The 27405-nt window shown below is 49.2% G+C and overlaps 1 protein-coding gene and 1 long non-coding RNA gene across 2 annotated transcripts in view; one reads left to right on the top strand and one right to left on the bottom strand.

Moving 5' to 3' along the window:
• The window catches only part of MN1 (MN1 proto-oncogene, transcriptional regulator), a 39522-nt gene that overhangs the window by 1699 nt on the left and 10418 nt on the right, over positions 1-27405 (top strand). Inside the window, exon 2 of the mRNA XM_006015226.3 lies at positions 23636-23644. Coding sequence (XP_006015288.1) covers positions 23636-23644 — 9 coding nt within the window. The remainder of the gene's footprint in view (positions 1-23635; positions 23645-27405) is intronic.
• LOC112549687 lies at positions 14656-17752 on the bottom strand. Its single transcript, XR_003093201.1, has 2 exons — positions 16465-17752; positions 14656-15098 (listed from the first exon to the last, which is right to left on the bottom strand). It is a non-coding gene; the product is annotated as an uncharacterized LOC112549687 (long non-coding RNA).

Here is a 27405-nt window from a genome sequence, read left to right as displayed (position 1 = left end):
ATTCCTGCTCCCAGTTCGAGTTGGCTTTCCAGCTTTGGTTTTCCCGAAGCATGAAAGCTACCCCCGCTGTTTGTCTCTTTGTTCGTGTTTCATGCCCAGCTCAGGAGATTCTCATTTGAAGCCAGAGTGTTTAGCATGCACAGCAGACTCTAGGAAGCCCATCAGCATTCTCCATGCTTCACCCAGGCAAGGACATAAATTGGTTTGTTTGGGGCCTTTCTTTTCCATTTTTAAATGGAGTTGCACACAGCATCCTTCCTGGCCCCTTCTCTTTTATTGTTTCTTGTACACAACATCTAGATCTGACTGGATCAATAGCTAGTTAGCACAAATCACAGTTCCTGTCAGTTCTACCTTGCCAGACTCTAACACACAGACACAGGCACACACTGCACTCTAATTAAAAGCAGATCTTTTGGGGAAAAAATGAAACCAAGAATTTAGATTTTAATATCTCGGATTTAAAAAAAAAAAACCAAAACGATGTTGCATTTTTGTCTTGGGTATTTTTTGTGTGCATGTGACATGAGCTGTTGAATTTGCACGCGCGCACACGCACAGTCCCCCTACATGGATGTTGATTGAAAAAGGTCCGGTTTGCTAATCACTGGTGCTCTTGAGGAAGTCGCTTCTTCATTTCCTTGTCATGCGGATCATAAATGCTGTAGGAAGAACAATTCATCACTCCTGTGATAGCTGTTCTCGCTTTCAGGAAAGCTAACGAGTATCCCTGCGTAAGGATAAGTTTTGCTGCTGCAGAGGTTGATCTAAGTCTGTAACACCGGAGAGATGTATTCCTTCTCCTTTCCCCGTGTCCTGGTGGGAGGTTCAAATGGGCACCTCTTCCAGCCCGGCAGGAGAAGCAGGAAATTCACTGCGATTAGCAGATGCGGTGATAGGAGACAGTAGATGGGTTATTTTCCTCTGTAAATGAGAACTGTTTCACTGTTGAATCCCATCCTTATGTGTTTGCTGCTGTTAAAGAAAGGGGTTTATGCATCATGTGACTGAAGTTTGCAGCATTTTTAGTTGCCTGGAATTTGCCTAAAATAACATTTGTTGCAATTTGCAGTTGTGCGCATGTAAAACAGGCGTAAGTTCTTAAACATCAGTGCTTTGGATTCAAGCATTAGCAGCATGTAACCCAGCAGAGGGAGAAAGGACCTGCATTTATTATGGCTTTTAATTTTATTAGTATTCTAGTACTCTGATTTCTCAGACTTGCTTGCTGAGTTTCTGTATATGCAATATACCCACTGGGATATGGGGGGAGAGAGAGCCTCCTCTGATTCATACATAACGTAAAACTACTTTGGGCTGCATTGATTCTTCTGTGCACTTCTTCAGGGAGGTCAGCGTGGTGTGAACTGGAGAGGTTTGAACTCCTGGACTTTTGAAATCAGCACTCCATATTCTCCAGGTCGTTATCAGAAGTGTGCGTGCATGCGTGTGCAAGAGAGAGCGCAAGAAGGGAGGGGATTTGAAGATCCGGTTCTACTGGGATTCTGGGAATTTTTAAATGAAGTGTTTTCTCTCACACAGTAGTCGGGGATCGCTTCAAAGGTTCTGTTAACACCCAAATTACCAGAGGAAGACCTGTTTGAGTGTTGCCCTGGCTGCCCAGGTCCGCCCTGGTTCTGGGTGGTGACATCAGAATAGATAGTGGCCACATCTGTCACGTTTTGCGTGAGCGGTGACTTGATGGGTAGATGGCAAGACACAATGTCAGGACGCTGGCGTATTGCATGCACGCTGAAACACGCGGCCTTTCTGACACGAGAGTATTTGTGGAACTTGCGTGTATTTAGAAGTTTCATCCGATTCTCTTTGCTTTTATAGTTCTTTAAATTAGGAGTATTTCTAATATAAAGTTCTGTGTACTGAGGTGACCCGTGTGCCTCCCTGCACCCCAACCCCCGCCCCCTCCTCCTCCCCCACCTAAAAAAAAACCCCAAACCAAAATCAAGCCCCACAGACTGGATATAATTTAATGCCTTTCACTGCTTTCCACCCAGCACTTAAATGTCCTTCATTATTAACTGAGTCACTGTAAAGAAATATTGTTGACTCTTAACACACAGCTCAGTGTAAGGAGGGACCAGACCCAGTGTGGTTTTAAAGCTCAGCAAGAATTTATTATGGCTAATTTGACTAAACTAGGAAAACTGTGGCTTGAATGAAGTTGATTAATACATTCTGGGAGGCCAGTAGTTAAGTTCTTGGAGGGTTTTTTCCCCCCCTGTTGAAATTTTGAAGGTCCATATTGATGCCTTCACTTGACATTTGCACCACAGGAATATGTAACCTAAAACCGCGCAGGTGTTAATCGGGGAGAATGTAAATAGATGTGGTTACTCTCTGTGGCTCTTGTAAATGAAAATGGGCAAATTCCAAGGCATGTCCAGTCCAGTCGGTTTTACGTTTCGATCTATGGTTCTTCGCTAATTTTTCATAGTAATGATGAACTTATTTTTTGAGCAAGGCCACCAGCATAAAACATTAACCAACCAATTACATTTGCACATTTCTACTAAGTATTAATGAACCATTGAGATTGGCTGCTGGTCCTTGTCATATAGACGCGGTCTTTTGCCTCCCCGTATATTCTGTGGTAGTTTAAAAAATATATAAAACCAACCCCGCTGAATTCTTGGAGAGGCTTTACCAAGGGAATACATTTGCTTATTAAAGCAGAGCTTGTCAGAATTCCTGTGGGGTGGTTCAAACACAGAAATACCAGTGCATGCAGTATCTGATATAAGATTCATTTGTGCTCTAATAAGGATTATTGGGAATTAGTTCACTATGGCCAAACTCACTGTAGTTTAACATCCGTGAATTTTTCTGACTCCTGTTGCCGTTGTGTTAGTTTGATAGAGGTATTTAAACTTCCATGAGGAATTTTAACAGTTACCAGAAATGCAGCTACCTTTGCCAAGAAGTTATGCGATATACACTGTAGATATGAAATATCCATCTTTAATAAATGATCTGGGTTAGCAGGCAGACTTATGGGTAGGCAATACTCCCTCTGCAGATTGTAAGGACGATTTCAGCGTGCATTTAGATTTGGATTTAACGCTATCTTTCTAAACCATTCTGATGTAGGAAAAAAAAATCTGCACGATTGTTTGTGGCCGGTTTTGGCTTCATTTGAATGACAATGGCACCATATCGTTTAGGCTGCCCAATCACTGGCTCTCAGTATCATTTAGTAGAAAACGCTCTTGTTCAGAAGTGTTTGTTTCTCCATTATGTTCCCAGAGACACAATATTCATAGGGTTATCTGTCAAATATTGGAGAAGGGGCAAGGTAGAATTTTCTCTATTGACTGCTCTGACTTGTTTGACAATTTTTTTTTTTTTTTAGTGCAGAAAGTGTGTGGATTTATTGCCCTTTGAGTAACTCTTGTGAGCATTGTGGGGGGTTTTCTGTCTCTCTCTTGTTCTTCTTACTCTTGCCTGTTTTTTCCTTTACATGCTTCAGCCCAGAATAGCAAATATAACGTAATTTTATTGAAAATTAGCACCAGTTCAGACTTGGCTTGCGGTGGGCTATTAAAACAAAACAAATTTATATTATTAGGATGAGGTTTAGCTAGGGGATTACCTGAGTAATGAGCTTGTGTGCACGTGTGTGTGTGTGTGTGTCAGAGAGAGACACTAAGGACATTTGGGGAGGTATTTTTCAAATTCACAATGCTGAATGTTTAGATCTTGGTGGGTAAAGGGAACACGATGAAGCTAGATATTAAGGTAAAAGTGGGGCGTCGTTCTCCTGCGTGGTTATATTGCACAGCATCCCTTTTCAATTGTGTGTGTGTGATGTATGGTTTTTTTCTAACATGGTTTTATTTATGCTTGGACAATTTAGTATAAAAACTGTAAGTCAGGATTTTTTTTTCCGAAAAAAGAGTTCGCGCTAGATGCTACTCCAAGATACTCCTGTTCCTTTGTTGCTCCTGAGTAACCAATTCTGATTTTATATGGCACCACATGAAAGAGTGACCTAAAACTAAACACCCTTCTGATGAGCGTAACAATTAAATCCTCGCCTCCCCGGTTTCCTGGGCCAGCGTGAGGGCTCTGGTACAGCAAAATGCTTTTATATAGGCACATAAAATTTTAGTACTAGACAAATGACTGTTTCATTATTTACTGTGGATATTTAGAAGTAACTGTGTACGCTGGTGTGCACGAGACAAGTACAGGTCTGGCAAAAATATACAACGCTGACATGTCAGGACTCGATAGGATTTCCCCCCGTGTTCCAGAAGCTGGCTGTATTGGTGTTTAACGAGACTCTTCTCGTGGGGTAACAAACAGGGATTTATTGATTGATTTTCTTTCTTTTTTTCTTGATGCAAAACTTCCCGGAGGTCCCCCAAAACAGTTGCATCACTGGTTCCTGGGCTGCTTTTAAAAATCCCTAATGTAATAGGTGAATTCTTGGGGAAAGTGATTGTTGCCTGTTTTGTAACCACTGTAAAATAGATCCTCTTGACCATATTTTCAGGCCGGAAGGCTTCGTATGCATAATGGCATAGATAATCGGTGTCAACCTCAGAATACCAATCGGGAGCCGGCCTCTAATGCAGGCACTAGCAATCATGCCATCAAATTACGCTGGCTTCTTGTCTTGGAAACCAAAAAGAGTTGTGCGCGTCTTTTCAGGAGGAAAATGTATTCTATTTGGGATCTCTCTTTTTTTGTTTTTAATTTTAAGTAAGAAGAGTTGAGCCGTATTGTCTTAAGAAAGGCTATTTAAAAAAATCTGCCTCGTTCATGAGGGTTGGACTCGGTGCACTTGGTAGTCAGTCCTCGGTTACATGAAGGCTTTCACTTTGGGGAGATGTGGCACAGAACGGGATGTATTATCTGAAATTGCACTGAAGATCCTTTTGCTTCATCTTAGACCTGCAAAATCCAGCCTGATTTTTCCGTGCCGTAGTTATGTTATCCAACATTCAGTCTTTCAAATAGATATTAAACAGATTTTTTGTCTCTTGCTTGTAAGTGGAAGTACACTGGGACGTATCAATTATTAATGCTGTTGCTACAAAGACATGAATATCTTCTGCAGTTGGCTACTTCTTGCTGTTTGAAATGTCTTTTGCATTATAGTCTTGTTAAAATGTTGCTAATTATCAATACCTCCCCCCACTCTTTTTGTGGAAATATGGCACAGAGAGAAGTTTCTTACAATGTGAAGCATGTTTCAAGGAGGGTAGGCTAGAGCTCCAAAGTCAAACACCCCTTGCACTGAAGACTGTAAATTTAACAGCTGGAGGTCTAATCCATTAATTTTAACAAGCTGACTTTCGTATTACTTCAAAGAGAGCATCTGAGACGATCTTGCATTGCAAAACCAGCCAGTCTTTGTTTTGCTCCTCTGCTTTCAAATGACAAAAGGCCACAGACCTGGGGAAGGCATTTAGGTTTCCCTGACTTGGCGCAGGCAGTTGTGTGCCTTGCTGGTCCGCAGGCGTGCTCCTTTCTAACTGTGCTTGACTAGTGTTGCGCTTAGCGTCATTTTAAAGGCATTGCCACTTATTTGATTAGGGTTTCTCTGACACTTGTTTTCGTTCCTCGGTTATCAGGACCAGCCCAGTGGTTGGTTTGAGACACCTCGGACTTGTTCAGCACAGTCTAAGGGGCTCGTGTCTCTTCAGGAAACCTTGTGTAAATACACAGCGTGCTGCTTTTGGGTGGGACTGGGGCTAATCCCCCGGTACCCTTTCAAAGGTGAGCTTCAGTAAAGTGATGGGGTGATGCTGATGGATTCGCAAGTGGTGGCTCTTACTTAAAACTGTTCGCTCCCAACAGTGCACGCGCGCATCAGCCATTCGCAGTTAGTAAAAACCACCTCTTGTCTGTATGTTAAACTTTTATTGGAAGGGTTATTTCGGGTGTCTTGTGCTCTTACAATTGTTACTGCTTCTCTGTGGTATTTTAACTGGAAGCATTGCAGTGCCTGAAGCTGCAGCTTCTGGATTTCTGTGAGGCTTTGAGGGTTGTGGGAAGAAGCCCTCTCTGGTTTGGTTTGCACAAATCTGGTCGTGTTTAAGTGCGACAGTGAGAGATTTTGCATTAAAGTAAATAGCGTTCTTTTGAGATTAGACGCACAAACAGCGTGTGCACGAGGCCTGCGCAGCGCTGCTAGCGCTTCGCTGCCCAGTGCTTTTTTCCAAGGTCCGCTTGACATCTTTTGTCGAGGTGCTTGGCTGGCTGCTTGCACTTTTATGCATTTGGCTTGTTTTAACTTCTGCTCAACATTTAGCGCATCTGAGAAGCTAGATGATGTGAAATGATTTGCAATATAATTTTCCCCTTTATTTGGATGCGGGTTGATAGGCCTTTGGGGACTTGATGTTCATGATTACAGGGAAACGTTTAATCAGTCAGTCAATATGAGGCAGGATATTTATGTGGTAAATTATATCTTTAAAAATTAAGGCTAATGTTAACAAAATTTTATAAAGCATCTGGATTGCTCGTAAAAAGATCCTAATGCTGAAGAAGGGCTGCCCTTTGCATAAAAACATTCAAACCTAATAAAAATCCTTCCTTAGTTTAGCATTAAGATTTTAAATGTACTTAGGAATAGAAAAGCATGTGCAAACAAGTGGGTAGGTGGCATACTATTTACCATTTAAAACCTGTTTGGTGGCAAAAGTAATAAATAACTTGGTCAGTAAATCCTTGGAGACGAAAACTGTACTGGTATAAGTAGGAGGCTGGAATTTTAGGATTTTTCTATCTTTTTTTTTTTTCCTTTCCAGAAAAACTTTTGTTCACATTCTCTGTAACTTCCTATTTCGTGACATTTAAAAACCTTTCAGTCTTGTGTGAGAGAAGTGACAAAACTTGAAGGATGGAAATAGTGGAAGGCGATTCTAAAAAATAAAATGAGACCGCGCCGCAACCACGGAGGTGTCCCGGGGGATGCTGCGCTGCCCGTGCTCTCCGATCCACTGGTCGAGATGGAGCTTTTCATTGTCTGTAAGGCTAATGCAGCCACATAGAAGAGACGAGGGGTGTGCGTGAGGATCCCGTCTCTTGGCTAAATGGCACAGTCGGTCAGTTCGTTACCATTGCACTTATGGAGACTTGGGTTTATGCGTGGCTTCGATTGCACTGGAATCTGCTCGAAGGGCCCCATTTTCCTTATTGTTTAAAAGCGTTGTCTTAGTGTTATAAATGGGCCTGGCACGATATGCTGCGTTTTACAAATCTGAGAGGCATTCCCTGTCTTGAAGACTTTCTAGCTGAGTATGATGAGAGAGACGAGCCCAGCACCAGAGGAGAGACTGGTCAGTCCCTGGTGAGCGTGCAGCCGTGTGACGAAATGACTGTGGCACTGAGCACAACTTTTCCGAGTTGGCAGCCTTTGTCCAGGATATGCCGAGGACCGGAAAAGGTTCCCGAAGCTGGAGCGGTGTGGTTTGCAGACCAGGACGGAAGTGGCCTGATCGGGGACCTGGAGCTCGAGTAGCCCACGCGGCTGTAAGTTAGAAGTGAGCTGAGTTTGGTAAGCACGCGCGCTCACGCCATCCCAGCCTCTGACTCCTACCGTTAGGAAATGCACCTAAGTGCCTTACAACGGGAAGAAGTGTGAAAGACCCTCTCGCTCGGTAATTAAGTCTTGTGCGCCAGTTGTGTTTTTCTTACTTTGGGTGGGGGGATCTCTGGAGTCCAACTGCCCTCCTTGAAGGTTTCTCTCCTTTCCCACTGAAGACGGGGAAAGGAAACACAACTGCCAGCGGGTCTGAAACAGGGCGTCTGTAATAACGTGCATCCGTTTGTCAGACCTGAGCGATAGCAAAGGAAACCGAAGTGATGTACAGTAAAACCCTGGCATGAAGTGGGCCCTTCCTTTGTTCAGGAAGGACCGAGAGTGCAGAGGAGCCGCTGGGTGACTTGTTTGACTTATTTTGGTCCTTTGAACTGCCTTTTAAATGACGGCACTAAGTTAAGCATCTTGTGTCCTTTTATTAACATAGCATAATAGTACCAAGAAGGCTGCAGTGTTGAATACATCACAGATGCGTGGAGTAGGTGGCTAACTTTATGTATTAATAGATAGCTTTAATTTGCATAACGTGCGTTGTTTAATTTTTCCATTGGCTCCAGAATGACGATTTAAAAGCTTCTTGGTGTACTTGAGGGGTGCAGAGACTTCACCCCAAATAGTTTCAGAAGCAGAACAATTAAAGTCAGCCTGCTGTACAGGATTCTGCTATGTCCTATCTGTACTCATCACTTAAAATAATGATGGCAAAATAAGTACTACAGACGAGGCAATCCCGAAAAGCTTTAAAAGTAGTAAAAGCAGTGGGTGCGCTGGTCAGCGAGCGTGTTAACAAAGAGCGGGTGGTGGGGACTGGTCCAGGTGTCTTTCACTTGGGTCAGGCACAGCCAGTCTCAAACTCCGTTTAAAAAACAAGACGCAAAACAAAACCAAAGTCATTTTCTAGAGATCAAAATAGCGGCAATCAGTACGAGCATGTGTTGATGCAGTAATCATGCTGTAGCCCTCTTGGCTACCCTCGAGGAGAGGCACATGATGTCTTTCTGTGATCAAGAGGAGCAACCGGCGCCCTCGCTGCATGTGTTCTCACGTGTGATTCCTAGGTTTTTGAGGTGTGTGGTGTGGGCTGGGGCTGGGGGGTGTGGGGGGAAAGAGAGCTTTCTGAATACAATTGAAGACTAGCACGAGCTGTTTGGAAATAGGAAAGACCACACAGATGTACAGAAGCAAAATCCTTCTTGATTCTTTTGTTCCAGTCAGTAGAAAGTTTCAGAGCATCAATTTTTAATTCATTGTAGCTGTCTGCAAAATAGGTATGAGTTTAGTTGGCATGCTCGCTGTGCTGGGAGATGGAGGCAGTGGTCATGTGAAAAGTTACAAATTGAACCCTAAAGAAACCACCAAATCCTTGGAGTTACTAACAGCTTCCACTTGTGCGCGTACAAAACGGTACCAAATATTCTTGTCTAAAGAAACGTGTCCTGCGGATGCATTGTGCTAACACACTTCATTGCTTTTGCTTGCTTGGACTGACACACATCCAAGAAATGACATACACGGGGCTTCAGAAATGGAGAGGAGCTTGCTGCTCTCCCTGCATCGGGTCGCAAATCTCCTGTATTGCATGAGCAGCTTGTTGTAGTCCTACTTCTGAGTTCTTTGACAGTGGCTAATGAGAGTATAGCTTCAACTTGCTGGCTGCCAGTTGAGTGCTGCAAATCTTTGCTTCCGTGAGCTGACAAATGTTGCCTTTAAAACGTGTTTGTTTTTTTTTTTCAGAGAGTGATTACGTTTTAGTCCAAATAATTACCCCAAGCCTTTCACGTTTGGGTAATTTCTTTAAAATCCATTTATACAAATGACTCTCAAATATTTTTCAGTCGCAGAAAAGAGTAGGTTGAAAATCTCTTTCTTGAATCGGGCGAATATGAACTTCAAGAGCTGGAAAAACATGCAATTGGAGAGACTGTGATACAATTACATTTTTATGTCTGCCTTTTTAAGCATTATGAAGGGATGGTTGCTGGCCCTAAATTTGGAAAGATTTTAATGTAAACTTTAAAACAGAAGTAGTTTCCTGTAGTTACTACATTGCAGCGAAGACTTCAGCTAGGTAAAGGGGATAAAACTGTTTACTGTCCAGTGGTATCAGCCATTATTGCTGCCTCTCTGTGCTCCTAGTTTCACAGATGCATGTTTTTGCTATGCTAATTGTCAAAAAAGCCAGCTGAAGCAATCTGGAGATGAGAACTGTCAAGGGAACAGTGCTAAGGAAGTGGCTTAGTCTTCACTCCTAGGTTGTTTTTTTGGGGGTGATAATTATACTTTTATTCGGGTGCACTACATCTGTATTTTGCTCATATGTGGGACATTGTGTTATACAGTCGAGAACTTCGAATGTGGTGTTGATTTTACGTGCATGCCTATTCGGACAAAACCTGATAAATAGGCCTGTTTCGTTCTGGGATCCTTTTGACCTTCTCCATGGAGCACATTCCTACTGCTTTTTCTTTTAATATATATGGAAAAGGCCATAATACTGAACCCAGAGTTACTTGTTTCAAATTGCATTGCTTATACTCGCATTCAGATTGAAGAAACTGGTTTACGGTTTTAAAACCAGTTGTGTTCTTTGTTTGGGTGTGATGGTAACTCCTGGAGCCTGGAAACGACCTGTATCATTTCCAGCATGGTAGCGCCACGCCACGGTGGTTTTGGATCCTGTTGGGCAGCTACGTGGTGTTAAGCAGCGGCTGTTCTTGCTTCAGGTCTCTAAAAGAAACTACCAAAAATGATTGGAAAGCTGATCGAGTCAATGGGAGTGTGCTCTCCTGTTCTCACTCCACCATCATTTAACATGTGCTCTCCTTTTCCTTCCCCGCCGTGGGGAAACTCACTCTGAATTGGGGTTGCTTTAATGTTTTTGAAGACCGCTCCTGCTTTCCACCGTGCTCTGGCCCAAATAGTAACGCGAGAAAGGCCCATTACTGAGCTGTAAGAGAATACTGTAAATGGGTTATGCAGAAAAACCATTTAGATAAAAATGCAATTTTCCCTTCCACACACAGTGCTAAGAATTAATAGCACATTTGTTCTAAATGGGTACTTTCATATTATATTTTTATCCTAATGAAATTCTTTCCAAAACAGGAGTGTTTCATTTAAAATTTTTGAGCAAAATTGATCTGCCTTTATCCCAACCAAACTGGTGTCCCAGTTTTCTGCAGTGGCTTTTTTTTTTCTTCTCCCCGCTAGTTAAATCTTGCTGGAAAGGCTGTTACTTTAGAATAATTTGGAACTTTGTGCAAACTCCGTGCATGCTTGAAAACTGCACCTTGGGACCCAGATACGGGCTCAGATTGATTCTTCTTTCCGTCGCCTGGCTGTAAGCTGCTGGGTATTTCTTATACATGAAATTCCACGTTTTGATTTGTTCCTTTCGACCGAACGCTCTGGATGTCAATTGTGCTCTGCCTGCCTTGGTTATGAGCTCTCAGCTCATGGTCGCAAAGCAAGGCAGACACTAATATGTCACTTACTGAGTCAGTTTTGCAAGAAATACTACGGGAGAGAGAACTACCAAAGCCAAAGGTTAGATGGCTACTTTGTGGTCTCTGCCGAGTTTCCCCTGTGAGGGTGTTGGGAAATAATCCATCATTTTAATAAACCCACAGCACAGATGGTTCCCTTGAATGCATCATTATATGCGACTGTGAGCGAACGTTTTGTGACAATAGTACCCAGAACCATTTCTTTGAATGTTTTTAAGCATCTCTGAAATGATTTCTTAACAAACAGCTTTTCCCCTGGAAGTGAAGAAATACCCGGTGGAAAAGGAGGGCGTGCTGGGCTGGGGGCAGAGGGTGGGGGCCGGCGGTACAAAGCCCCTTGGGCAGGGAGAATGAAAGCTGCTGCAGAGCCGGCCTGGGCTTGGCGGTGAGGCTGCTCTCGCTTCCCTTGTTGGGCGGTTCGTAGAGCGCCGCAAGGCCAGTGCTTTCCACGAAGGGTCGTGGTAGTGACTTCGGTGCCAGGTGGGTCAGGGCAGCACGTCCCACCCGCCGTTCTGTCCCTAGCCTGTCCCATGAGGCCTGGCCTGGAGCAGGAAACGGGTGCTGAGTTCTCCTCCCCGGTTGGGCACTTTGCACAGTTTGGAGGTGCGTGCACCCTGCTCGTGGTTGGCAAGAATTCCTCTCCCTCTGCAGTCTTAGCATTATCTTGCTGTTTTCTTTTTAGGGCAATTATATCACAACCAGGCCCCAATGTGCTGCTGTCATTGACTCCAGCTTCATGCAGTCATGGGTCATTAGCCAGTGCATGTGAAAGCCAAGGTATTTTTTCTTCCCTCTGACAGCTTTTCCTTGGATTAGAAGGAACAGTTCCCAGATATGAGTGAGTAATGGTCATTCTTCCATTGATATAGGTATTCATAAGACAAGCAAGCACATTTGGGTTATAATAGCCTTTCCAGCAAGCATGCTATAGTCATAAACAACCTGTCTCGGGCAATAGAAAATTAAACCTTATATTTGTGCTTTCAACTGTTTCCTCTTTAATAAAAGGGTTTCTCTATAACAATTGAGAATAAAGCTATATTGTAGGAAAAGGACAAGGTTCAAGCAGATTTTTGCTGCTCAGGCTTGCAAAACCAAACACAACAAAAAGAAAAACCCCAACTCCAAACCCACCTTTTTATTAAAAAAAATAAAAATAAAAAAAATTGTTGGCTGTTCTCTGATCCGAATCATCGACGCACACGACTGGTGTTTAGCGTGCGCTCAGGATGCTGAAGGAGACCACATACCTCGAGAGTCTCAGGCTTCTCATAAAATGCACATCTACTTAGACGGTACCTTTTAGTGGCCCCTTGCTGTGTCTTTTGGGAGAAGTCTGTCTTCAGGTGGCTTTCTCTTTACTGCAGATTTTCTCCAAAACACTAAATAGAGCAAAAGGACATCATTATTCTGCAGAACGCGCGCTGCCCTTTGGAGCGTTTCGCTAGGATGCTGATCAGCCACCGAGGCGCTTGTGCCCTTAATGCTATTTAGAAAATACGTCTGTCTGGAAAGGGGCTCTGCAGCGGGAGACCGTTAACTTCCTTGCCCTGGTTTTGTTTCCTCGCTTGCATTCAGAAAACCTGCTCCTGCCCCTGTTAAAATTAGGAGCAACGTTCCCGTGGACTTCAGGGGGTTGGCCCCAAAGCGCGGAGGGGACGCAGCGGCCACATTTATTCAGATTTGTTAGTTGTTTTAAACTGTAGATTAGCTGTTCCCCAAGAATTTAAAGATTTTTAAAATAGTCCTGAGCATCTGTCATCTGGTTGAGCTCAGTGCTGTAGCGGGCAGAGGACGCGCAGCCATCCTCTAGGCACAGTTCACAGGCAAACAGAATAAAAAGATGAAGTCCTGGTGACCGCTAAAGGCCCCTCTGCAGCTTTCCAAAATGTAACGCTCTTTATTGAGGGGACAAAAATGCTGTATTCAAAACCTTACGACTATCTTCAAACCCAGCGGGAAGCAAAATTCAGCATGCACTAGAAATATAAATTTAAAAAAAAATCCTTGCCGCATATAGCTGTCTATTCAACCATTTCTTGGTCCTTGCAATTCATCCTTCACCAGCTGAAAAAGATGGAAATTGAAATACTTGTGGAGTCCTCTATTTGACTGGTTTTCTATATGCTAGAGCTAATTGCAAAGAATAAGCAGTGAAGAGTATCCCCCCCTTCAGCTCCTATTTGCAAACTACTAGCAAACCGATTTAAAAATTCTTGAGTAGGTTACTTAAAATGTATTTTCAAGTTTGTTTAGCAAATAATAATTCTCCCGCAGGCTGTAAATTGCAAGCGGTTTTGATTTTTTTCAATTAATGTACTGTCTTGGTGAACAAGGTCATGGCCCGCTCCCTGCCTGGAAGACTTGCATCTAAGCGGCAAGGTGCTGGTTGCACGTTCTGTTGTTGCCTCGTGTCTGCACCGAGCGGTGCGGGGCGAAGCCCCCCTGCCAGGGAACAGAAGCACTTCTTACGTAATGAGCTAATACGGCATGGGAGATCAATTGTGTATTCAAAGGCAGAATTCCCACCGTGTCAGTCACTTTGTGCGATTTGCCGAGCGGGTGCGGGGTGGATCACAAATCAGGATTGAATTTTATAATCAAATATGCAATTCAGTGAAGCAGATCATGTGAATTTAAACATTTCAGTTTAACACTTGCTCTTCACAGATGTTTGATAATGAAGCGCTGATTCTTGGGGGGGGTTTGGGCAACAAAGTCACAAAAATGACGGGACCAAAATGACTCCCTTAACTAAATATTTGCGAGTGATTGTGCTTTCTGCTTGCTCGCTTCTAGCATTGGAGAGGAGGGAAAGTCTGAAGCGTACCATAATGTCGCTGCTATTATTCTTAGTTAATATTTGTGTTACGATAATGCTTCAAGGTCCCAGTTGGTATCGAGCCCCTCCTGTGCTAGTCCGCGTAACAGTGGGTGTGACTATGTCGATTTTTGAATATAGACCTCAATAAAGAGCACCTCATCCCCCACCCCCCAAAACACCCCATAAATTAGTGTGTCTAGTCCTTGTGCAGCCATCTTACAATTAGGAAATCCTAAAAGATGGAGCAGTGCAAAAAGAAGCCAAAACAACAGTTGCTTTGTGGACGGTAGCCAGTCAAACGATTGGGCCACCGTCAGCCCTCCTACGTCCGCCAAGTCGTTGCCCCAGGACCGGCGTGATCACCTGGTGGGAGAAGGTCCCGTAAGGATTTTCAGGGTGAAAGGATGCTGCCAGGCCTGGCTCGTTAAACACATGCATGCTTTCTCCCGTTGCGCGTTAGCGGCTCGGTGGCGGTCGTGCTCGGACCTGGCGGGAGCAGGAAGCTGCCTACCTCGGGGTCGGTTCTGGCAGGAGAAATCTTTCCAAGAACTTGCTCTGCCATTGTTTTCTCTTGACGTGGCGCACAGCTGTACCCTTGGTGATGTAGCGGCCTGTCTTTTGTTTCCAGTGTGTCATATTCATTCCCCGATTTCTAGTAGACATCGCTGAAGCTTTTTAACTCCTCCCCCCACCCCACCCTCTCCCCCCCAAAATGAGCGCGTAGAAAAATTTTATTCAGAACAATTTAATTTTTGATTTTATATTTTATTCCTTTTCAGGATTTTTTTTTTTTTTTTTTTAAACAAAACACAAATCACTCTGTTACCTCCCCTCTCATTTTATTGATGTTGTGCGTTGTTGGGTTGCCATTCGAGTCTCGCTGCAGCAGTGCAGAGGATACAGGAGGGTCCCTCCCACTTTTTTTACATTCTATTGCTTTTCAAAACTTTTGTCACTTTGGAGACATGATAGCATGTCAAGAGGAAAACGAATCTCTGTAATTCTACCGCGAACTTCAACTTCAGAGAAGTTTTTGAAAGTATCCGAGTGCAAGAGCGCGGGGGGGAGGGAGTTCTAGATTTCTCCGCTCGTTTGGTTGCAATCAGAGGCACAGAAAGGGGGAGAACAGATTAATTTTTCCTTTTGGTGCGCTGTTGTTTTTCCAGAGTTGGTGAAGGTTTGAAAAAGCAGCCTTGAAAAAAGGAGAAGAGACAATGATTAGGAAACCCTGCACAATTCAATCCTGGAAGCTCTTTGTTGAATTGGATTCAAGCCCAAATAGGGAAAAAAGAAAAGAAGAGGGAGAGAGGAGGACAACCCACATTTACAAAAATACTGAAAACGTTTTATAAAAACTTTGGGGGGGGGAAAAATCCAAACGGTTACGTCCCCAACTCTGTAAAACTAAAATAGATTTGAAATTTCAAAACTGGTGTGAAATTTGTTTTTCCCGTTTCTTGACCAGGCTCAAACTGTGGCTCAAACCTGTTCCCCTTTGGAGTATCTCCTGCATTCCCTGGCAGGCTCGTGGGAATGGCAGAGGCGCACCTGCAAGGGCAGACTAGAGGTCTGGCTGGGGCTTGGACTTGATGTGACCTCCTGAGGTCCTCCCAGCCCTCGTTATCTTTGATTGTCTTTCTCCTTTAGACGGTCACTTCAAACCCAGCCCAGGTCAGCAGTGTCCAGATTCGTTTCTCCCTGGAGCCTGTCTGTTGGTTTGCACGGGGACAGCGGTGGTCGGTCTGGGTCCCAGTAGCTGAGCATGCGCATTACAAGCCGCTGCAGGGACTGGCATTAATTGAAGTCCTCTTGCCATCTCAGCAGAGGGGCTGTGGGTTGAATGGTCCTTGTGGACCCAACTCTCCTCTCGCCCCTTCACGTCAGAGGTGAGAAATGGTGGCAAGAGACCTGGTGGGTCTGTGGATGTTCTCGTTTCACGCCTTAAATGTGTCCTCCTTCGCCAGGGTGAGCTTCATATTGCACCCTGGGAGCGGGGAGGAGGTAGGGGTGGTTAGAAAACCCCTTCAGATGTTGTCAAGATTGCAAATTCAACAAGGGCCCCAAGGATTTACCGACACGTGGCGTTTCAGCTGCGTGGACACACCGGTGGCCCGGTCTGCCACTGCTTGCGGTGCCTTCCCTCCTGGACAAGGGCGGACCCGGCAGGGGAAGGAGCTGAGCGCTTTCTGGCTAGGTCGGTGGGTGGCCCTCGCAGCAGCAGTGGCAAGTGAGCCGGTCCCGGCTCGGCAGCGTTCCCTTGTTGTAACCCGGATGCTGCTTCATGGGCATAAATGCAACAAAACTGGGAAATGACCTCTAAATGGGGCTTGTCCCTTGCATCTCGCTGAACGTGTGTTTGCCGTGCCGGCTCTGAGACCTGGTGATGTTTTTGAACGGGGTTTTGTACTCCCAGGAGTCAAGCGAAGCACTCAGAGGGGCTGTCTGTAAACCCGCACGCGAGGGGAAGGGGGAAGGGGGAAGGGGCCCTTTGGAGATTAATTAAACAGAAAGGCCTCGCCGTAGATGCAAGGTTTTCCTGATAAGCCGCAACCCCTCACCGAAGTGTGCTGCCAGTTGTTGTTGCTGAATCCCAGCTCTTGGAGGAAATCTGAGAGATCTCCCCTTTCTCCTCCTCCTGTCCCCCACCTCTCCGTCCTCCCGCCTGCGTGCTTATGTATGGTTAAGTTTTCTACGCCAGCGAGAAGCAGAGTGGAAATGTCAGGGGTCAGGCTGCAGGCAGGCAGGGGAGCAGGCGGCGGACCGGCTTCAGCTGCAGTCTCCGACTTTCTGAGAAACCCGAGCTGTGTTCCCGGGAAGGTTAACTCTTTCCAGCACAGCTGCCTCCCTGCCCACGGGGACCTCAAGAATGTGTTTAGCAGCTATAATCTCTTAGGATAGCTTTGGGTCCAGGGTTTTCTGGACAGGTGCAAACAGTGAAGTGGTGCTGAATACAGTGGCCTTCATCCGGCTTCTTGTTGCAGCCTCAGATTGACCCCCCTGAGAAGATGCGACTGCCTGGGTCCTGTGCTCGGGGAGGAAAGCTACATGGGAAACTGCCGTGCTGCTGTTCCAGAGGCGGAAGGACATGGGATTTCTTTGTGCCTGGCCGTGTGAAAAGCACCGTGCGCACCATGAAAAGCAAAGCAGGACTTTTCAGAACGGCTCTTGGAGCAGCGACACGGCTCGCTGTCTTCCACGCCAAACAATAATAAATGAACCCGATGCACGAACCCCGTTGCAAACCGGCGTGCAGGTCCGTGGTGGGTCTTCTGCCTTTGTGTCCCCCCAGCGCGCCGTGCATTGTCCGGGCTCAGATGCAGACAGCTTAGCCGTTTGCGAGGGAGTGAGTTGGCGGGTCCTTGGGGAGCGCTCAGTGCAGGAACCGCAGCACCCCCTTCCCTCTGTTGAAATCGTAGCTGTTTTGTCACCCGAACGCTTCGGGTAAGCTGAGCAGGCACCGATTTTATGTAGCCCTTGGTGGTCAGTAAATTCCCTTGGGTGACATCCCAGCCCTGTGGAAGTCTGTAGCCGTTCCAGCCCTGACCGCTCTTGGGATCCTTGCCCCCGTACTGGGCAGCCTTCCCGGTGCCACGCTGACCCATGCTGTCTTGTGTTGCCTTGCCTTGCCTAGGATGGTACTGGCGGTACTGGGAGGACTGGCTGTGTTGAGCTCTGGAACCACCAGCCTGGCCCCATGGGAGCTGCTGGGAGTGGGGGGGGCTGTGTTGCCCCTGTGATTTAGGCACTTTCTCCTTTTGTGCCTAACACCTTTTCGAGTGGCTTGGCAGTGTGGAGGCCGGCAACTCGCCTGTCTTTGGCCAAGAGGCATTTTTGAAGGGAAAACGACAAACGAGAGGGTGTGAAGTGACCAGTGTGGGGCAGAAGGCCTTGGGGGGGGTCTGGGGGGGGAGGTCGGGAGACACGCTCGTGTATGAATCCCTTTGCAAAGTCTCGGGCTTGCCATTATGTAGTTAATGACTTCTGTGATGCTAGCTGTAGGCTGTGCCCTCTTGCACATGTGGGCTGAGTTAGTGTGTTCACACACGTGCCTTGCTGGCTGGGCACAGGGCTACAGCGCTCCTCGAATGTGCTGGCTCACGTGGTGCAGTCCGTGATAGCATGTGTGTGCTAAGTGTATCATTTACACCCACAAAAGGCTAGGTCCCGCTGCTGCGGTTCAGGGCAGCGTCTCCCTGCCGTGCGAAGAGAGTGGGCTGCAAGAGCGGTGGCTGAGGCTGTCCTGTGCCCTGACGTGTGCTGGGAGAGGCGTGTTCCCTATTTCCAGCCTTCGCTGCATTTCTCACCGAAAGGTCTTTCCATGTAGCCTTTGCTGCACAAGTCTTTCCTTACCCCTTTCCCTTGTGTTAGTGCAGCCAAGAAAAGGTGTCACTTGGCTCTGCCTGGAAGGTACTTCTGCCGCGGGGGTGTGCATGTGCAAGTGCAAGGAGAATGGGTTGGGGTCAGTCCTGAGACGCAGGGGGAGTGCAGCAGACATTCAGCCCTGTAGTTGTGGGGGGGTTGTCTTGGCCTCCATAATGAGCACCATAAAAACACATGTCTGCAGCCCTTCTCACGCGGGGCTGGAGCAGCTTACGGGCTCTGCTGCTCGTGTGTGGACCCGTTACGTCTCCCGGGGCCGTCTGGGATTCCAGATGCGACTTTGGGGCGAGGTGAGGAAGTTGATTTCAGTATTCAAATATGCGAGCTGCGCTCAAACCAAACAGCCCCAGATCTTTGTTTGTTGCTCAATAGGCCGTGCACACGAGTGACAAGCAGACACCAGCCCCCAAATGCAGCTTTGTGTGTAGTGGGGGTAGCCAGACCACGGAGAGCTGAGAAGCTGTCCAAGTGCGAGCCCTGCTTGATATGCGCTGCAAAAAGGCGAGAGCCCCCAGGACAGAAAGGAAATGTCGTTGCTCCCACCTGGTCCCCTGTGAAAGCTGCCCATCACTGTGCGGCTGCCGGGGCCACGTTTTGGGGGATGCCGTGGCACCGCGGTGCCCAGCGGTCCTCCGTTCTGTGCCTTTACCTGCCGCGGCTGTGTAGGTTGGTGCTCTGGGGGCGCTAGATTTCCTGAGAGCGGGAGTGCAGAGCTGTTGGTTCCCAGCACCAGAGGAGCTGCTTGTCGTCAGTTAGTTTTATCTTTGAAATTATTTTTGGAGGTTTTGTGGAAAAGCAAAGGCCAGCTGGCCCGGAGGAGAGCTGGGAGGAGCAGTGCTCTCGCTTTTGAGTTGACAGGAGAGGAGACCGTCCCAGTATGGTCTACCGGCCGACTGCCCAATGTACTGGGTTTTGAAACCTTAGAGTTGGTTTTGGTTCAAGGGATGAGCACTTGAGGAAAAAATGCAGCTCTCCGAGTTCGTCTACACAGAGATTTCTCCCTATAACAGCTGTCTGCTCCCACCACGTTGCTTTTTCTGAGAGCTGAATGAAGACTCTGCAGTGACCCGGCTCTTGGAGGGGAAAATATGCTTATATCCATCCTCTCAACAGCAAAACCTTTAGACGTGGTGAACAAATCTAGTTCCATCTTTTTCCAGTGGATTTTTCTTGTCCCCAGCCCCCTTTCACACAGCTATGTGTTTCTATCTGATAGTTTCTTTTTCTCTCTCCAGATTTTGTATACAAATGTTAAGTCCAAGCTTGCTGTAACCTTTATCAGCTGGCAGAGCATCCGCTACCTCGCTGCCCCTTCCTGCCCATTTTAGTGGGGGTTGCAAGATGAATCGGTGCTTGGTGGGGAGGACTTGGGCTTCTTCACGGGGCCTGGTGGGGTGCTGTTTTTTGGATGTCTGACTCCTTATGTAGTTAGAAATAAGTAAGAGCAAAAGGATAAGTAAGTGCATTGGGAAAGTGTTTCTGGTCTAGAGGAATGAGTTGTTCCCCTCCCACCCCCGTTCCTTGCACATGGGTGGCCAGCATCTGTCGTGCCCGCCCTGCTGTCCATTGTGCTTGCATGTGCAGTGCCATTTTGTCCGTGCCCTGCTGAGTGGTGAAATCCTAGACAATGAGGGTTGAAGGGTGCTCTGGAGGTCACATCTAGTCCTACCCCCTGCTCCAAGCAGGACCAGCCCCAACTGCAGTATCCCAGCCAAGGGTTTGTTGAACTGGCCCTTAAAAACCTCCAAGGATGGAGACTGCACCACCTCTTTGGGTAACCTTGTCCCAGTGCTTCACCACCCTCCTCATGGGAGAGTTTTTCCTAATATCCAACCTCCACCTCCCTTGCTGCAACGTGAGCCCGTTGCTCCTTGTCCTGTCATCCGTGGAAATGGATTGACCTCCTTTCGATTTTAGGGGAGATGGCTTGCAAGGGACTGCTCCTTGTGCACCCAAACGCGTGTCCCTGGGAGATGTTTCCAGGTAATCCTGAAGAACAAATGGGACAAAGCGGGCCAAGGTGCCACGTGTGGTCTCCTCTCGGGTACAAGACCCCCGTTGGGAACTGCGGTTGTACTTTCACCATTTCCCTTGTGCTGGTGAGGTATAACCCAGAGTCCTAGAGTGTGCCACAGCCGGAGATGTGCGAGGCCCATGGGAGCCATTGACTTTGCCTGTGGCAGTTGTGTATTGCAGTCCTTCGTAATTGTGAATTATAGCTGCAGCAGAGGCACCTGCCAGGCAGGACTGGGGAGGACTCGGAGACGAGGCAGGGCCTGAAGGGAAAGCCCGAATCACGGGCAAACTGCTTGTGGTCAGGGGTCATCAGCTACTAAGCAGTGCTTGCTGCAGCACTTAGGGCAGACGGTACTTTTAAATCTCTGAAAGCATTTGGGTGTTTCCCTCGCACTGATTTTGGTGGGAATCAAGTACCAAATTCCCCTTTAAAATTCAGCCCCTGGACCCATCCCTTCTGAGCACGAGACGCACGGTCCCACGGGAGAGGGAGGTGGGGTAGGGATGTGAATCGTTTTTATACTAAGTTTAACGTGAGCTCGTTTTCATTTTGTATCCTAAAGCTAGGCAACCTCAAACAAAGGCCCGGGAAGGGAGTCTTTTTCCTTTCACCGTGTTTTCAGTTCGTTTAAGGAAAATAGATGTTTTAAAATGTAATATGTAGGGTTTAAATCGCCTCCTTAGTGTTGTCATTTCGGTGCGTTTCCAGCAATTATGTAGAAGCCGTTTCAGGAATCTGGGGAGAGGGAGCTGGGATTTACATGTTTCTCTCTCCGGTTCACTCTGTGCATAATCACCATCTATTTGTTGCCTTTACAAACTCCATTTATACACCCACTTCCCTTGCCAGTGCGAGTGGGCATTTTAATGCTATTTTTGGAAGCTGGTTCTGCGCACTGAACCCACATTAGACTGAAAGTAATATTAGTACTTCTGACCTGGGCGTCCTCGAGATGAAATGAGCTGCAGCAAAGCTCACTGCAATGATACGACTGGTCGTAGAGCGAACTGCCTCTTACAGTAAATATTGCTCTTTCGGTTACCGTATTGTGGTTGATGCGAATGGTTATGTCCACAGTTAGCCTGCAGACCCGCGTTCACGAGCCAGTATTGGACCTGTTTTTCATTATTTAATATACATTTAAAGGCGACTTTATAACAGGAAAACAGCAGGCGAATCAATACGGTCTGTTTTCAGGCCAGTGCTCCTCTCCCAAGACCTCTTCTTTCAGGCTGCTTAACGCTTCTCACCAACTAATAAGAGGCTTTTGAGGCTGTTGCATTATTGGGGACCGGTCGGTAGGTGGCTCTTGGGGGAGGAAAGGGGCTGTGAAGTAGAGTCAAGCGTATAGAAATTGCAGGCATTAGTCATTATTAATAGGCTCGGGTTCTTGCTAAATGTCAGGGTGGCAATTTAAAGCCGTATATGTAAGCACGGTTTCGTGCAATTTTGCCCTGTCCTGAAATCTTACTGAGCAGTGCCCAGGAGTGGGTTTCAGTGATGTGAACCAAGATTTAACCGCTCCTTGGGGTCTTTGTGGGGTCAAAACCCTGCCCTGATTTCTTTCTTTCTTATTTTTTTTTGCAAAGGGGGATCTTTGTGGGATTGCACTGGCATGGGGCATCACTGCGTGGCGACTTGCTGGGAGCCACCCACGTGTGCGAGGCCAAATTAAAAACATTGGGTGCAAAAGCCAGCAATTCTCAGCTCCTCCCAGGGTGTGTGTGCCTGCTTGCAATAAAAAAAAAAAAAAAAAAAAAAGAGATTAAAGTACTTAAAAGGCAACTGAGTGAAGTCAGCTAGCAACCTGGGGAATATCTGACCCACGAGCCAGCATGCCCTTCTGCAGCAGGGCTCTCCTCTGCATACTGAATGCAGAGCCCCCCATAACGCCCTGGCTCTAATCTGCTTTCCCGGAGAGCTTATAACGCTTCCTCTCCCCGCCACCAGTTTAGGATGCAGCTGCGAGAAGGTGGGAGGGTGGGCCGCAGCGATGGGCTGGCTGCCAAGCAGCTACACGGCCTGGCCCGGGTTTTTGTCTCTGTGTTCCCCGAGCGAGAACGGTTTGGGGAGAGACCCTCTGCAGGCCTCTCCTGACAGACGTCAGCCCCCGCGCGCAGCGCGGCAGGGACGGGAGCGCGCTGCCGAGCGTGGAAAGCTGCTGCTCCGAGCTGGAGGTCGGTGGGAACGCGGCAGACTTCCCAGGGGGGCCGCGCGGCTCCGAGCGCTCGTCACCTCCGTGCGAGGGGCAGTCGTAGTGGCCGGCAGGGGTTTTATGAGCCTAGACAGCAGCATGACTCTTCCTCCGTGGACCGTGTTTGCAGTGTTTGTGCACGCCGCCCACCCGCGAAGAGTCATGAGAAAGGTCTTTGTAGCCTGGTTTTGGCACGCTTAGGCATTGGGCAAGCACTTGGTGCTCCCAGTGGGTTTCGTGGCTTCCCAGGCAGCAGGATACGGTGGAATCGGCTGCACTGAATTTCTAAACCAGCGCAGGCTTTCTGTTGGACCTTGCAAAAGTGGCTTGGGGTTTGCAGGTGGGCTTTGGGAAGAGGGGGTCATGACCTGGGTGCAGCCCCACATGAGACCTCTCTGTCCGTGAAACCAGTATAGACCAGTTCCACGGGGATGGCTGCTGGTTGCGCGTGCAAGAGCGGGTCTGGTTGGATAACAAGCGGAGCCCGTTCTTTGCGAGTCCGTGGCGGACTCGACCGTGACTCGCCTGGCCAGGAGCACAGCGGCACCGGAGCCGTGGCAGCAGCGTGAGCTATCCCGGCGGCGTCCGATGGGAGCCGTGGAGCGGGTTCCTTGGCCCTGTGTGGCCGGGCGGCGCGGTTTCCGGTCCACGAACACGAAAGCAGGCGGGCAGGCACAAGTGTGTGAAGTGAGTGGCGTGCTGCAAGCCAGCCCCTGGGCTAGAGCTAATGTGTTCAACTGAAGGGACCAAGTGGAGGAGCCCAGAGAAGTGGAGTCTGTTTCAAAGCTGCCTGTTGCCCTTTCCCGTAGGGGCCGTGTCCCTCGCCTGCAAGGCCGTGGGGCGCGGGCCTGTCCTCCCCGCCCCTGTCCTTTCTCCCCTGCCTCCAACTCGAGGTCACGCTGCACTTTGAGCTCAGTGCTGCCTCTGCCACTCCCCCCAGTTGGTCCTTTATCTGGTTGGGGAGTTACTGCCAGCACCGGATTGGGGCCACGTTAGCAAGTCGAGTGCGTCCAAGAGCCCCGCGGCCTCCCTGCCCGCTCACGATGCTGGTGAGGAAGGTGTGTCCGGCCGTTAACCCTGCCACCCCCCCAGGGTCTCTTCCCTCCCGCGGCTGTTCCTGGTGGATGCAGGTGAAAGGAGCAAAGAATAAAACGGAGACGCCCTTTTGCAGCAAGCCTTTGCTCGCCTTCATCTAACCTGTGCGCGAGCAGCGAGCGTCGGCGGAGCCCCTTGCCAGCTCGCAGACCACTGAAAGCAAAGCAAACATCTTTGCAACATGCTCTGATACACGCTCCCTTTAGAGCGGCAGGCACCTCCAATTAATCATCCTGTCCGGGAAGGAAGAAGCTTTGAAGATTAGGGGACACTTGCCAAAGCTGACGGCTGAGGAAGGCGGGTGGGCACGGGCTCAACATTAAGGGTATATGGGCTGGGTTCCCAGCTGGGCGAGCAGTGGCAGCCCTGGCTTCTCACTTTCCCCGTCTACATGAGTGATGTCTCTTCCGCGCGAGGCTTTCACCAGCAAAGTGCTGGGGGTAGATGAGCAGGACGGGGTAGTTTTGCTACGCGCTGAACTTTTACCGCGGAGCCCGATGGCCTTTGTGAGAAAAAGCTTTTACCGCGTCGGTCGCCTGGTTATAAAAATTCTTAGGCTTGATGCCTGTAATAAATCCCGGGGCTGGCTGAGCCAAATGACTTCTTGAAATGTTAATGGCCAAGATGCGGGCGATCCCCTGGAGTTGAGGGGGTCTGTGCGTGCAGCAAAGGGCAACTCCCTGTTGAAACCGTGCACGTCATCACGAGCCGCGGATGCGCCGTATCCGCCCCGTGGAGCCACCAGGCCGGCTCGGTCTTTTCCTTTAGCTGCATCCGCTCGGCAGCGAGCACGGGAACGCGCCACGTCTCTTTCTTGTGGGCTTTAAAGAAGAGGCCAATGTCGTGCAGAAAAAAGGGGCGGGAAGTGAGGCCGGTGGCGGGTCGGTGCGCGCTGCCTACGAGGGACAGCCGGGGACAGGCGGCCAGTCCAAGGTGCACCGGTGCCGGGGGCCGGGTGTGAGACTGCCCGCAGAGCGGGGCGGGCTCACTAAAACGAACAGCGCGCGACACCTTTCTTTGCGTGTACGGACGCAAGTGAAAAATAAATGTTTGCATATCCTCCTGGCGCGCCAGACAAGCTCCCAGCGCTTCATCAGTGCTGCCTTAGCGAGCAGCTAAGTAGCTTGTTTGTTTCTCCACGCCAGCGCTCCCCTTTGAAGAGCAAATTGACCTGCAGAGACTAGATCCAGGGCGGAGAGAAACATGCAACGTTTTCAGACCTTATTTCTCTCAAAAACTGGAAGAGATGATGCCGGGGCGCGTACAAATGCAGAGCAATGTGCCCGAACCAATATGTCAAACTGTCACGCGGGAGATTTGGTGAAAAACATCTTGTCCTGAGGGAATCATTTTAAACGCTATATGTAGGTTTGTAGCCTCGTAAGAGATCATTACTCAAATCTATTCCCTCTGACGGTGGCTCGGCCCTACTTAACGTGCTCAAAATGAGCAGCGGCCTATTAACGTGGCCTCCAAGAGTAGTTACGGGATGGTCGGGGGAAACGGATCTCTGGTCGGGGAATACAGGATGTGGAGCCAAATCATCCGATTTAGCCTTAACGAGATCGGTAGCCGTCCAAGAGCTTCACGCTCGACTAGTCATCGAGGGCGGGCTGAGGCAGGCCGGGCCCACGCTGCGCGGGGCGACGGGCTCTGGGGCAGCCGGGGAGCAGGAGCCGAGGCTTTGTCAGAGCCGGTGAGGAAGTGTGAGGGACGAGCCCCGAGGCGGGCACCGGTCCGGGATCTCCACCTCCTGTTTGTCACTTCAATCTGGCAGCAGCGCTGACATGGAGAGCGGACCCCCTTGCAGACTGCCGGCGAGGGCTCCCGCGCTCCCCTTGTCTGCGCGCGGCTCTTCTCCCCTCCTCCCGCCTCGGTTTTGTTCCCTGCAGAACGGGCCGCAAACCTGCCTGGTCCCTGCCCTGCCCCGGCCCGGGGCCGTGCGGGGTGCGTCCGCGCTGAGCAGGCGAGGACGTTGTAGTGGGAGCCGAGTTGACGTGGTGCCTGCTGGGGCCAACCAAGGGATCCGGAGGTGCTTAGTTCACAAGTGTCTCGTTAGTGACTTCACCGAGAGGGCACGCGCGGGTGCAAGGGAAGAGAGGCTGGAAGGCAGGCGTGACGCCATGCCTGGAAGGGATGACGGGTTCGCCGGTGTGAACCAGGCAGTTGCAGCTTTGCCTTGCGCTGCGTGAGCAGGTGCACGTGGCTTTGTGGCTTGTCCTGCGTAGGTGCATGAAGCCGCCTCCATGCTGGTTTGCCTTCCTGGTACCTTGTGTACTCGCAGGGTGCAAAAGCCTCCCCCGTGGACTAGCCTAAGGAAGGGGAGCAGTCGCGATGAGCAGCCCCCTGACCGCCTGCGGTCCTGGGAGCCTGTTTTGGGGGTTGCAGGGAGGAGGCTAGGGGGAAGTCTCTCCTGTGAGCACCCGGGTGCCTTGGTTTTGGTTTGAAGGGCTTGTCGTCGGGTTGCAGGGAGCTGCCTAGGGCTGATGCTTGCTGGGTAGCCTTGCCCTGGATCTCCCTTGAGCGCAAATGAACTCCCTCCTAAGTCTCCTGCTCGAACCCAGAGCACGTTTAAAGCAGCGATGCAGCCCCCAGCTTGCGCTGGGTCGGTGATCCTGAAAACACAGCTCTTAGTTGCAGAGTAAAACCACGGGGAAGGGTTGGCCTCGTGCCTGCGTCATCACGGCGGTGTGTGAAATGTAAGAAGCCGCTCTCTCGCTCTCCTTTTCAGTGGCTGTTTAGAAACGTTTGCCTAGAAGGTGCAGCGGGATGACTCCCGGTCACCAGCGTTCGCTGGAAGCCAGCACTCAGGGGTGTGAGCAGTCGGACCTCAGCGTCTCCAGCGTGTGACCAAGTATCTGCAGGTAGCTCTTCCGTAGCCGTCGCCTGCTCCTCCAGGCATTTGTAGACAGGCCCATGTGCACGCCGAGCTTCTCGTGGCAGTCCAGTCTTGCATGAACTTCCCCAGGCAGCCAGCGATCAGCGCGCCGGGCTGCTTGATTTCCTTATCGCCCCTGGAGCACCAGGCGCAGGTGCTGGCGATATCGGGACGATGGGTCTCGTAGGATGTGTGATGAGCGATAGCAGGGAGCAGGCATCTCCCCGTGTTAGACTCTCGAACTCGGCATCAGACCTGCCAGGAGATGCCCCCGGGGAGGCCAGCGGACAAGATGCACCCGGATAGCTCCTGGGAACAGCAGCGGGGTACCCCTGTGCTCTGGGCGGAAAGAGCTGGAGGTGTCCAGAACTGGGGGACGTGGACTTGAACTAATCGTGCTTTATTTTTGGTGCATGAGGATGCCATACATCTCCAGGCCCCTTCTGGGCCGGCTGCTCGGGCCTCGCCCCGACTGCACCGTATTTCACGTTCCCGTCCTCTCTGGCCGCACGTAACCCAGCAGAAGTGGCACATCCTGCAAACCAAACGTTTGTGCGCAGCAGGAGAGGACATCTCCGCAGAGAGCATAGGTAACATGGGGATAGATGCTACGGCTTTCCTGCCCTGCTTACTCACGTGTCGGAGCTCAGGTTTCAGACGGAGTGCCGGTCTGGGAAGTGTCTTCAGCCTCTTTGCTGGTTGGAGGGTTGGCGTGTTGTAGCTGACGGTCGTTTATCCAGAAATCGGCAACTCTGGGGCAGTGAAAGGCCGACTCCCCCTGCTTTGCCTGCTAGTCCCATCCGTCTCTGCTAACAAAGCGCCTCTGGATGGAGCGTGTGCTGCAGAGGGCAGGAGCGTAGGGATCGTTAGCGCGAGCGCGGCAGGGAAATGCCAAGGCAGGCTGAGTGCAACGGACCTGCTGAGGCCGCGCGGTG

Source organism: Alligator sinensis, unplaced genomic scaffold, assembly GCF_000455745.1.
Source record: "Alligator sinensis unplaced genomic scaffold, ASM45574v1 scaffold628_2, whole genome shotgun sequence".
NCBI lineage: Eukaryota > Metazoa > Chordata > Crocodylia > Alligatoridae > Alligator > Alligator sinensis.
Note: the sequence above shows the minus strand (reverse complement) of the source record. Positions and strands in the feature narration are given on the sequence as shown.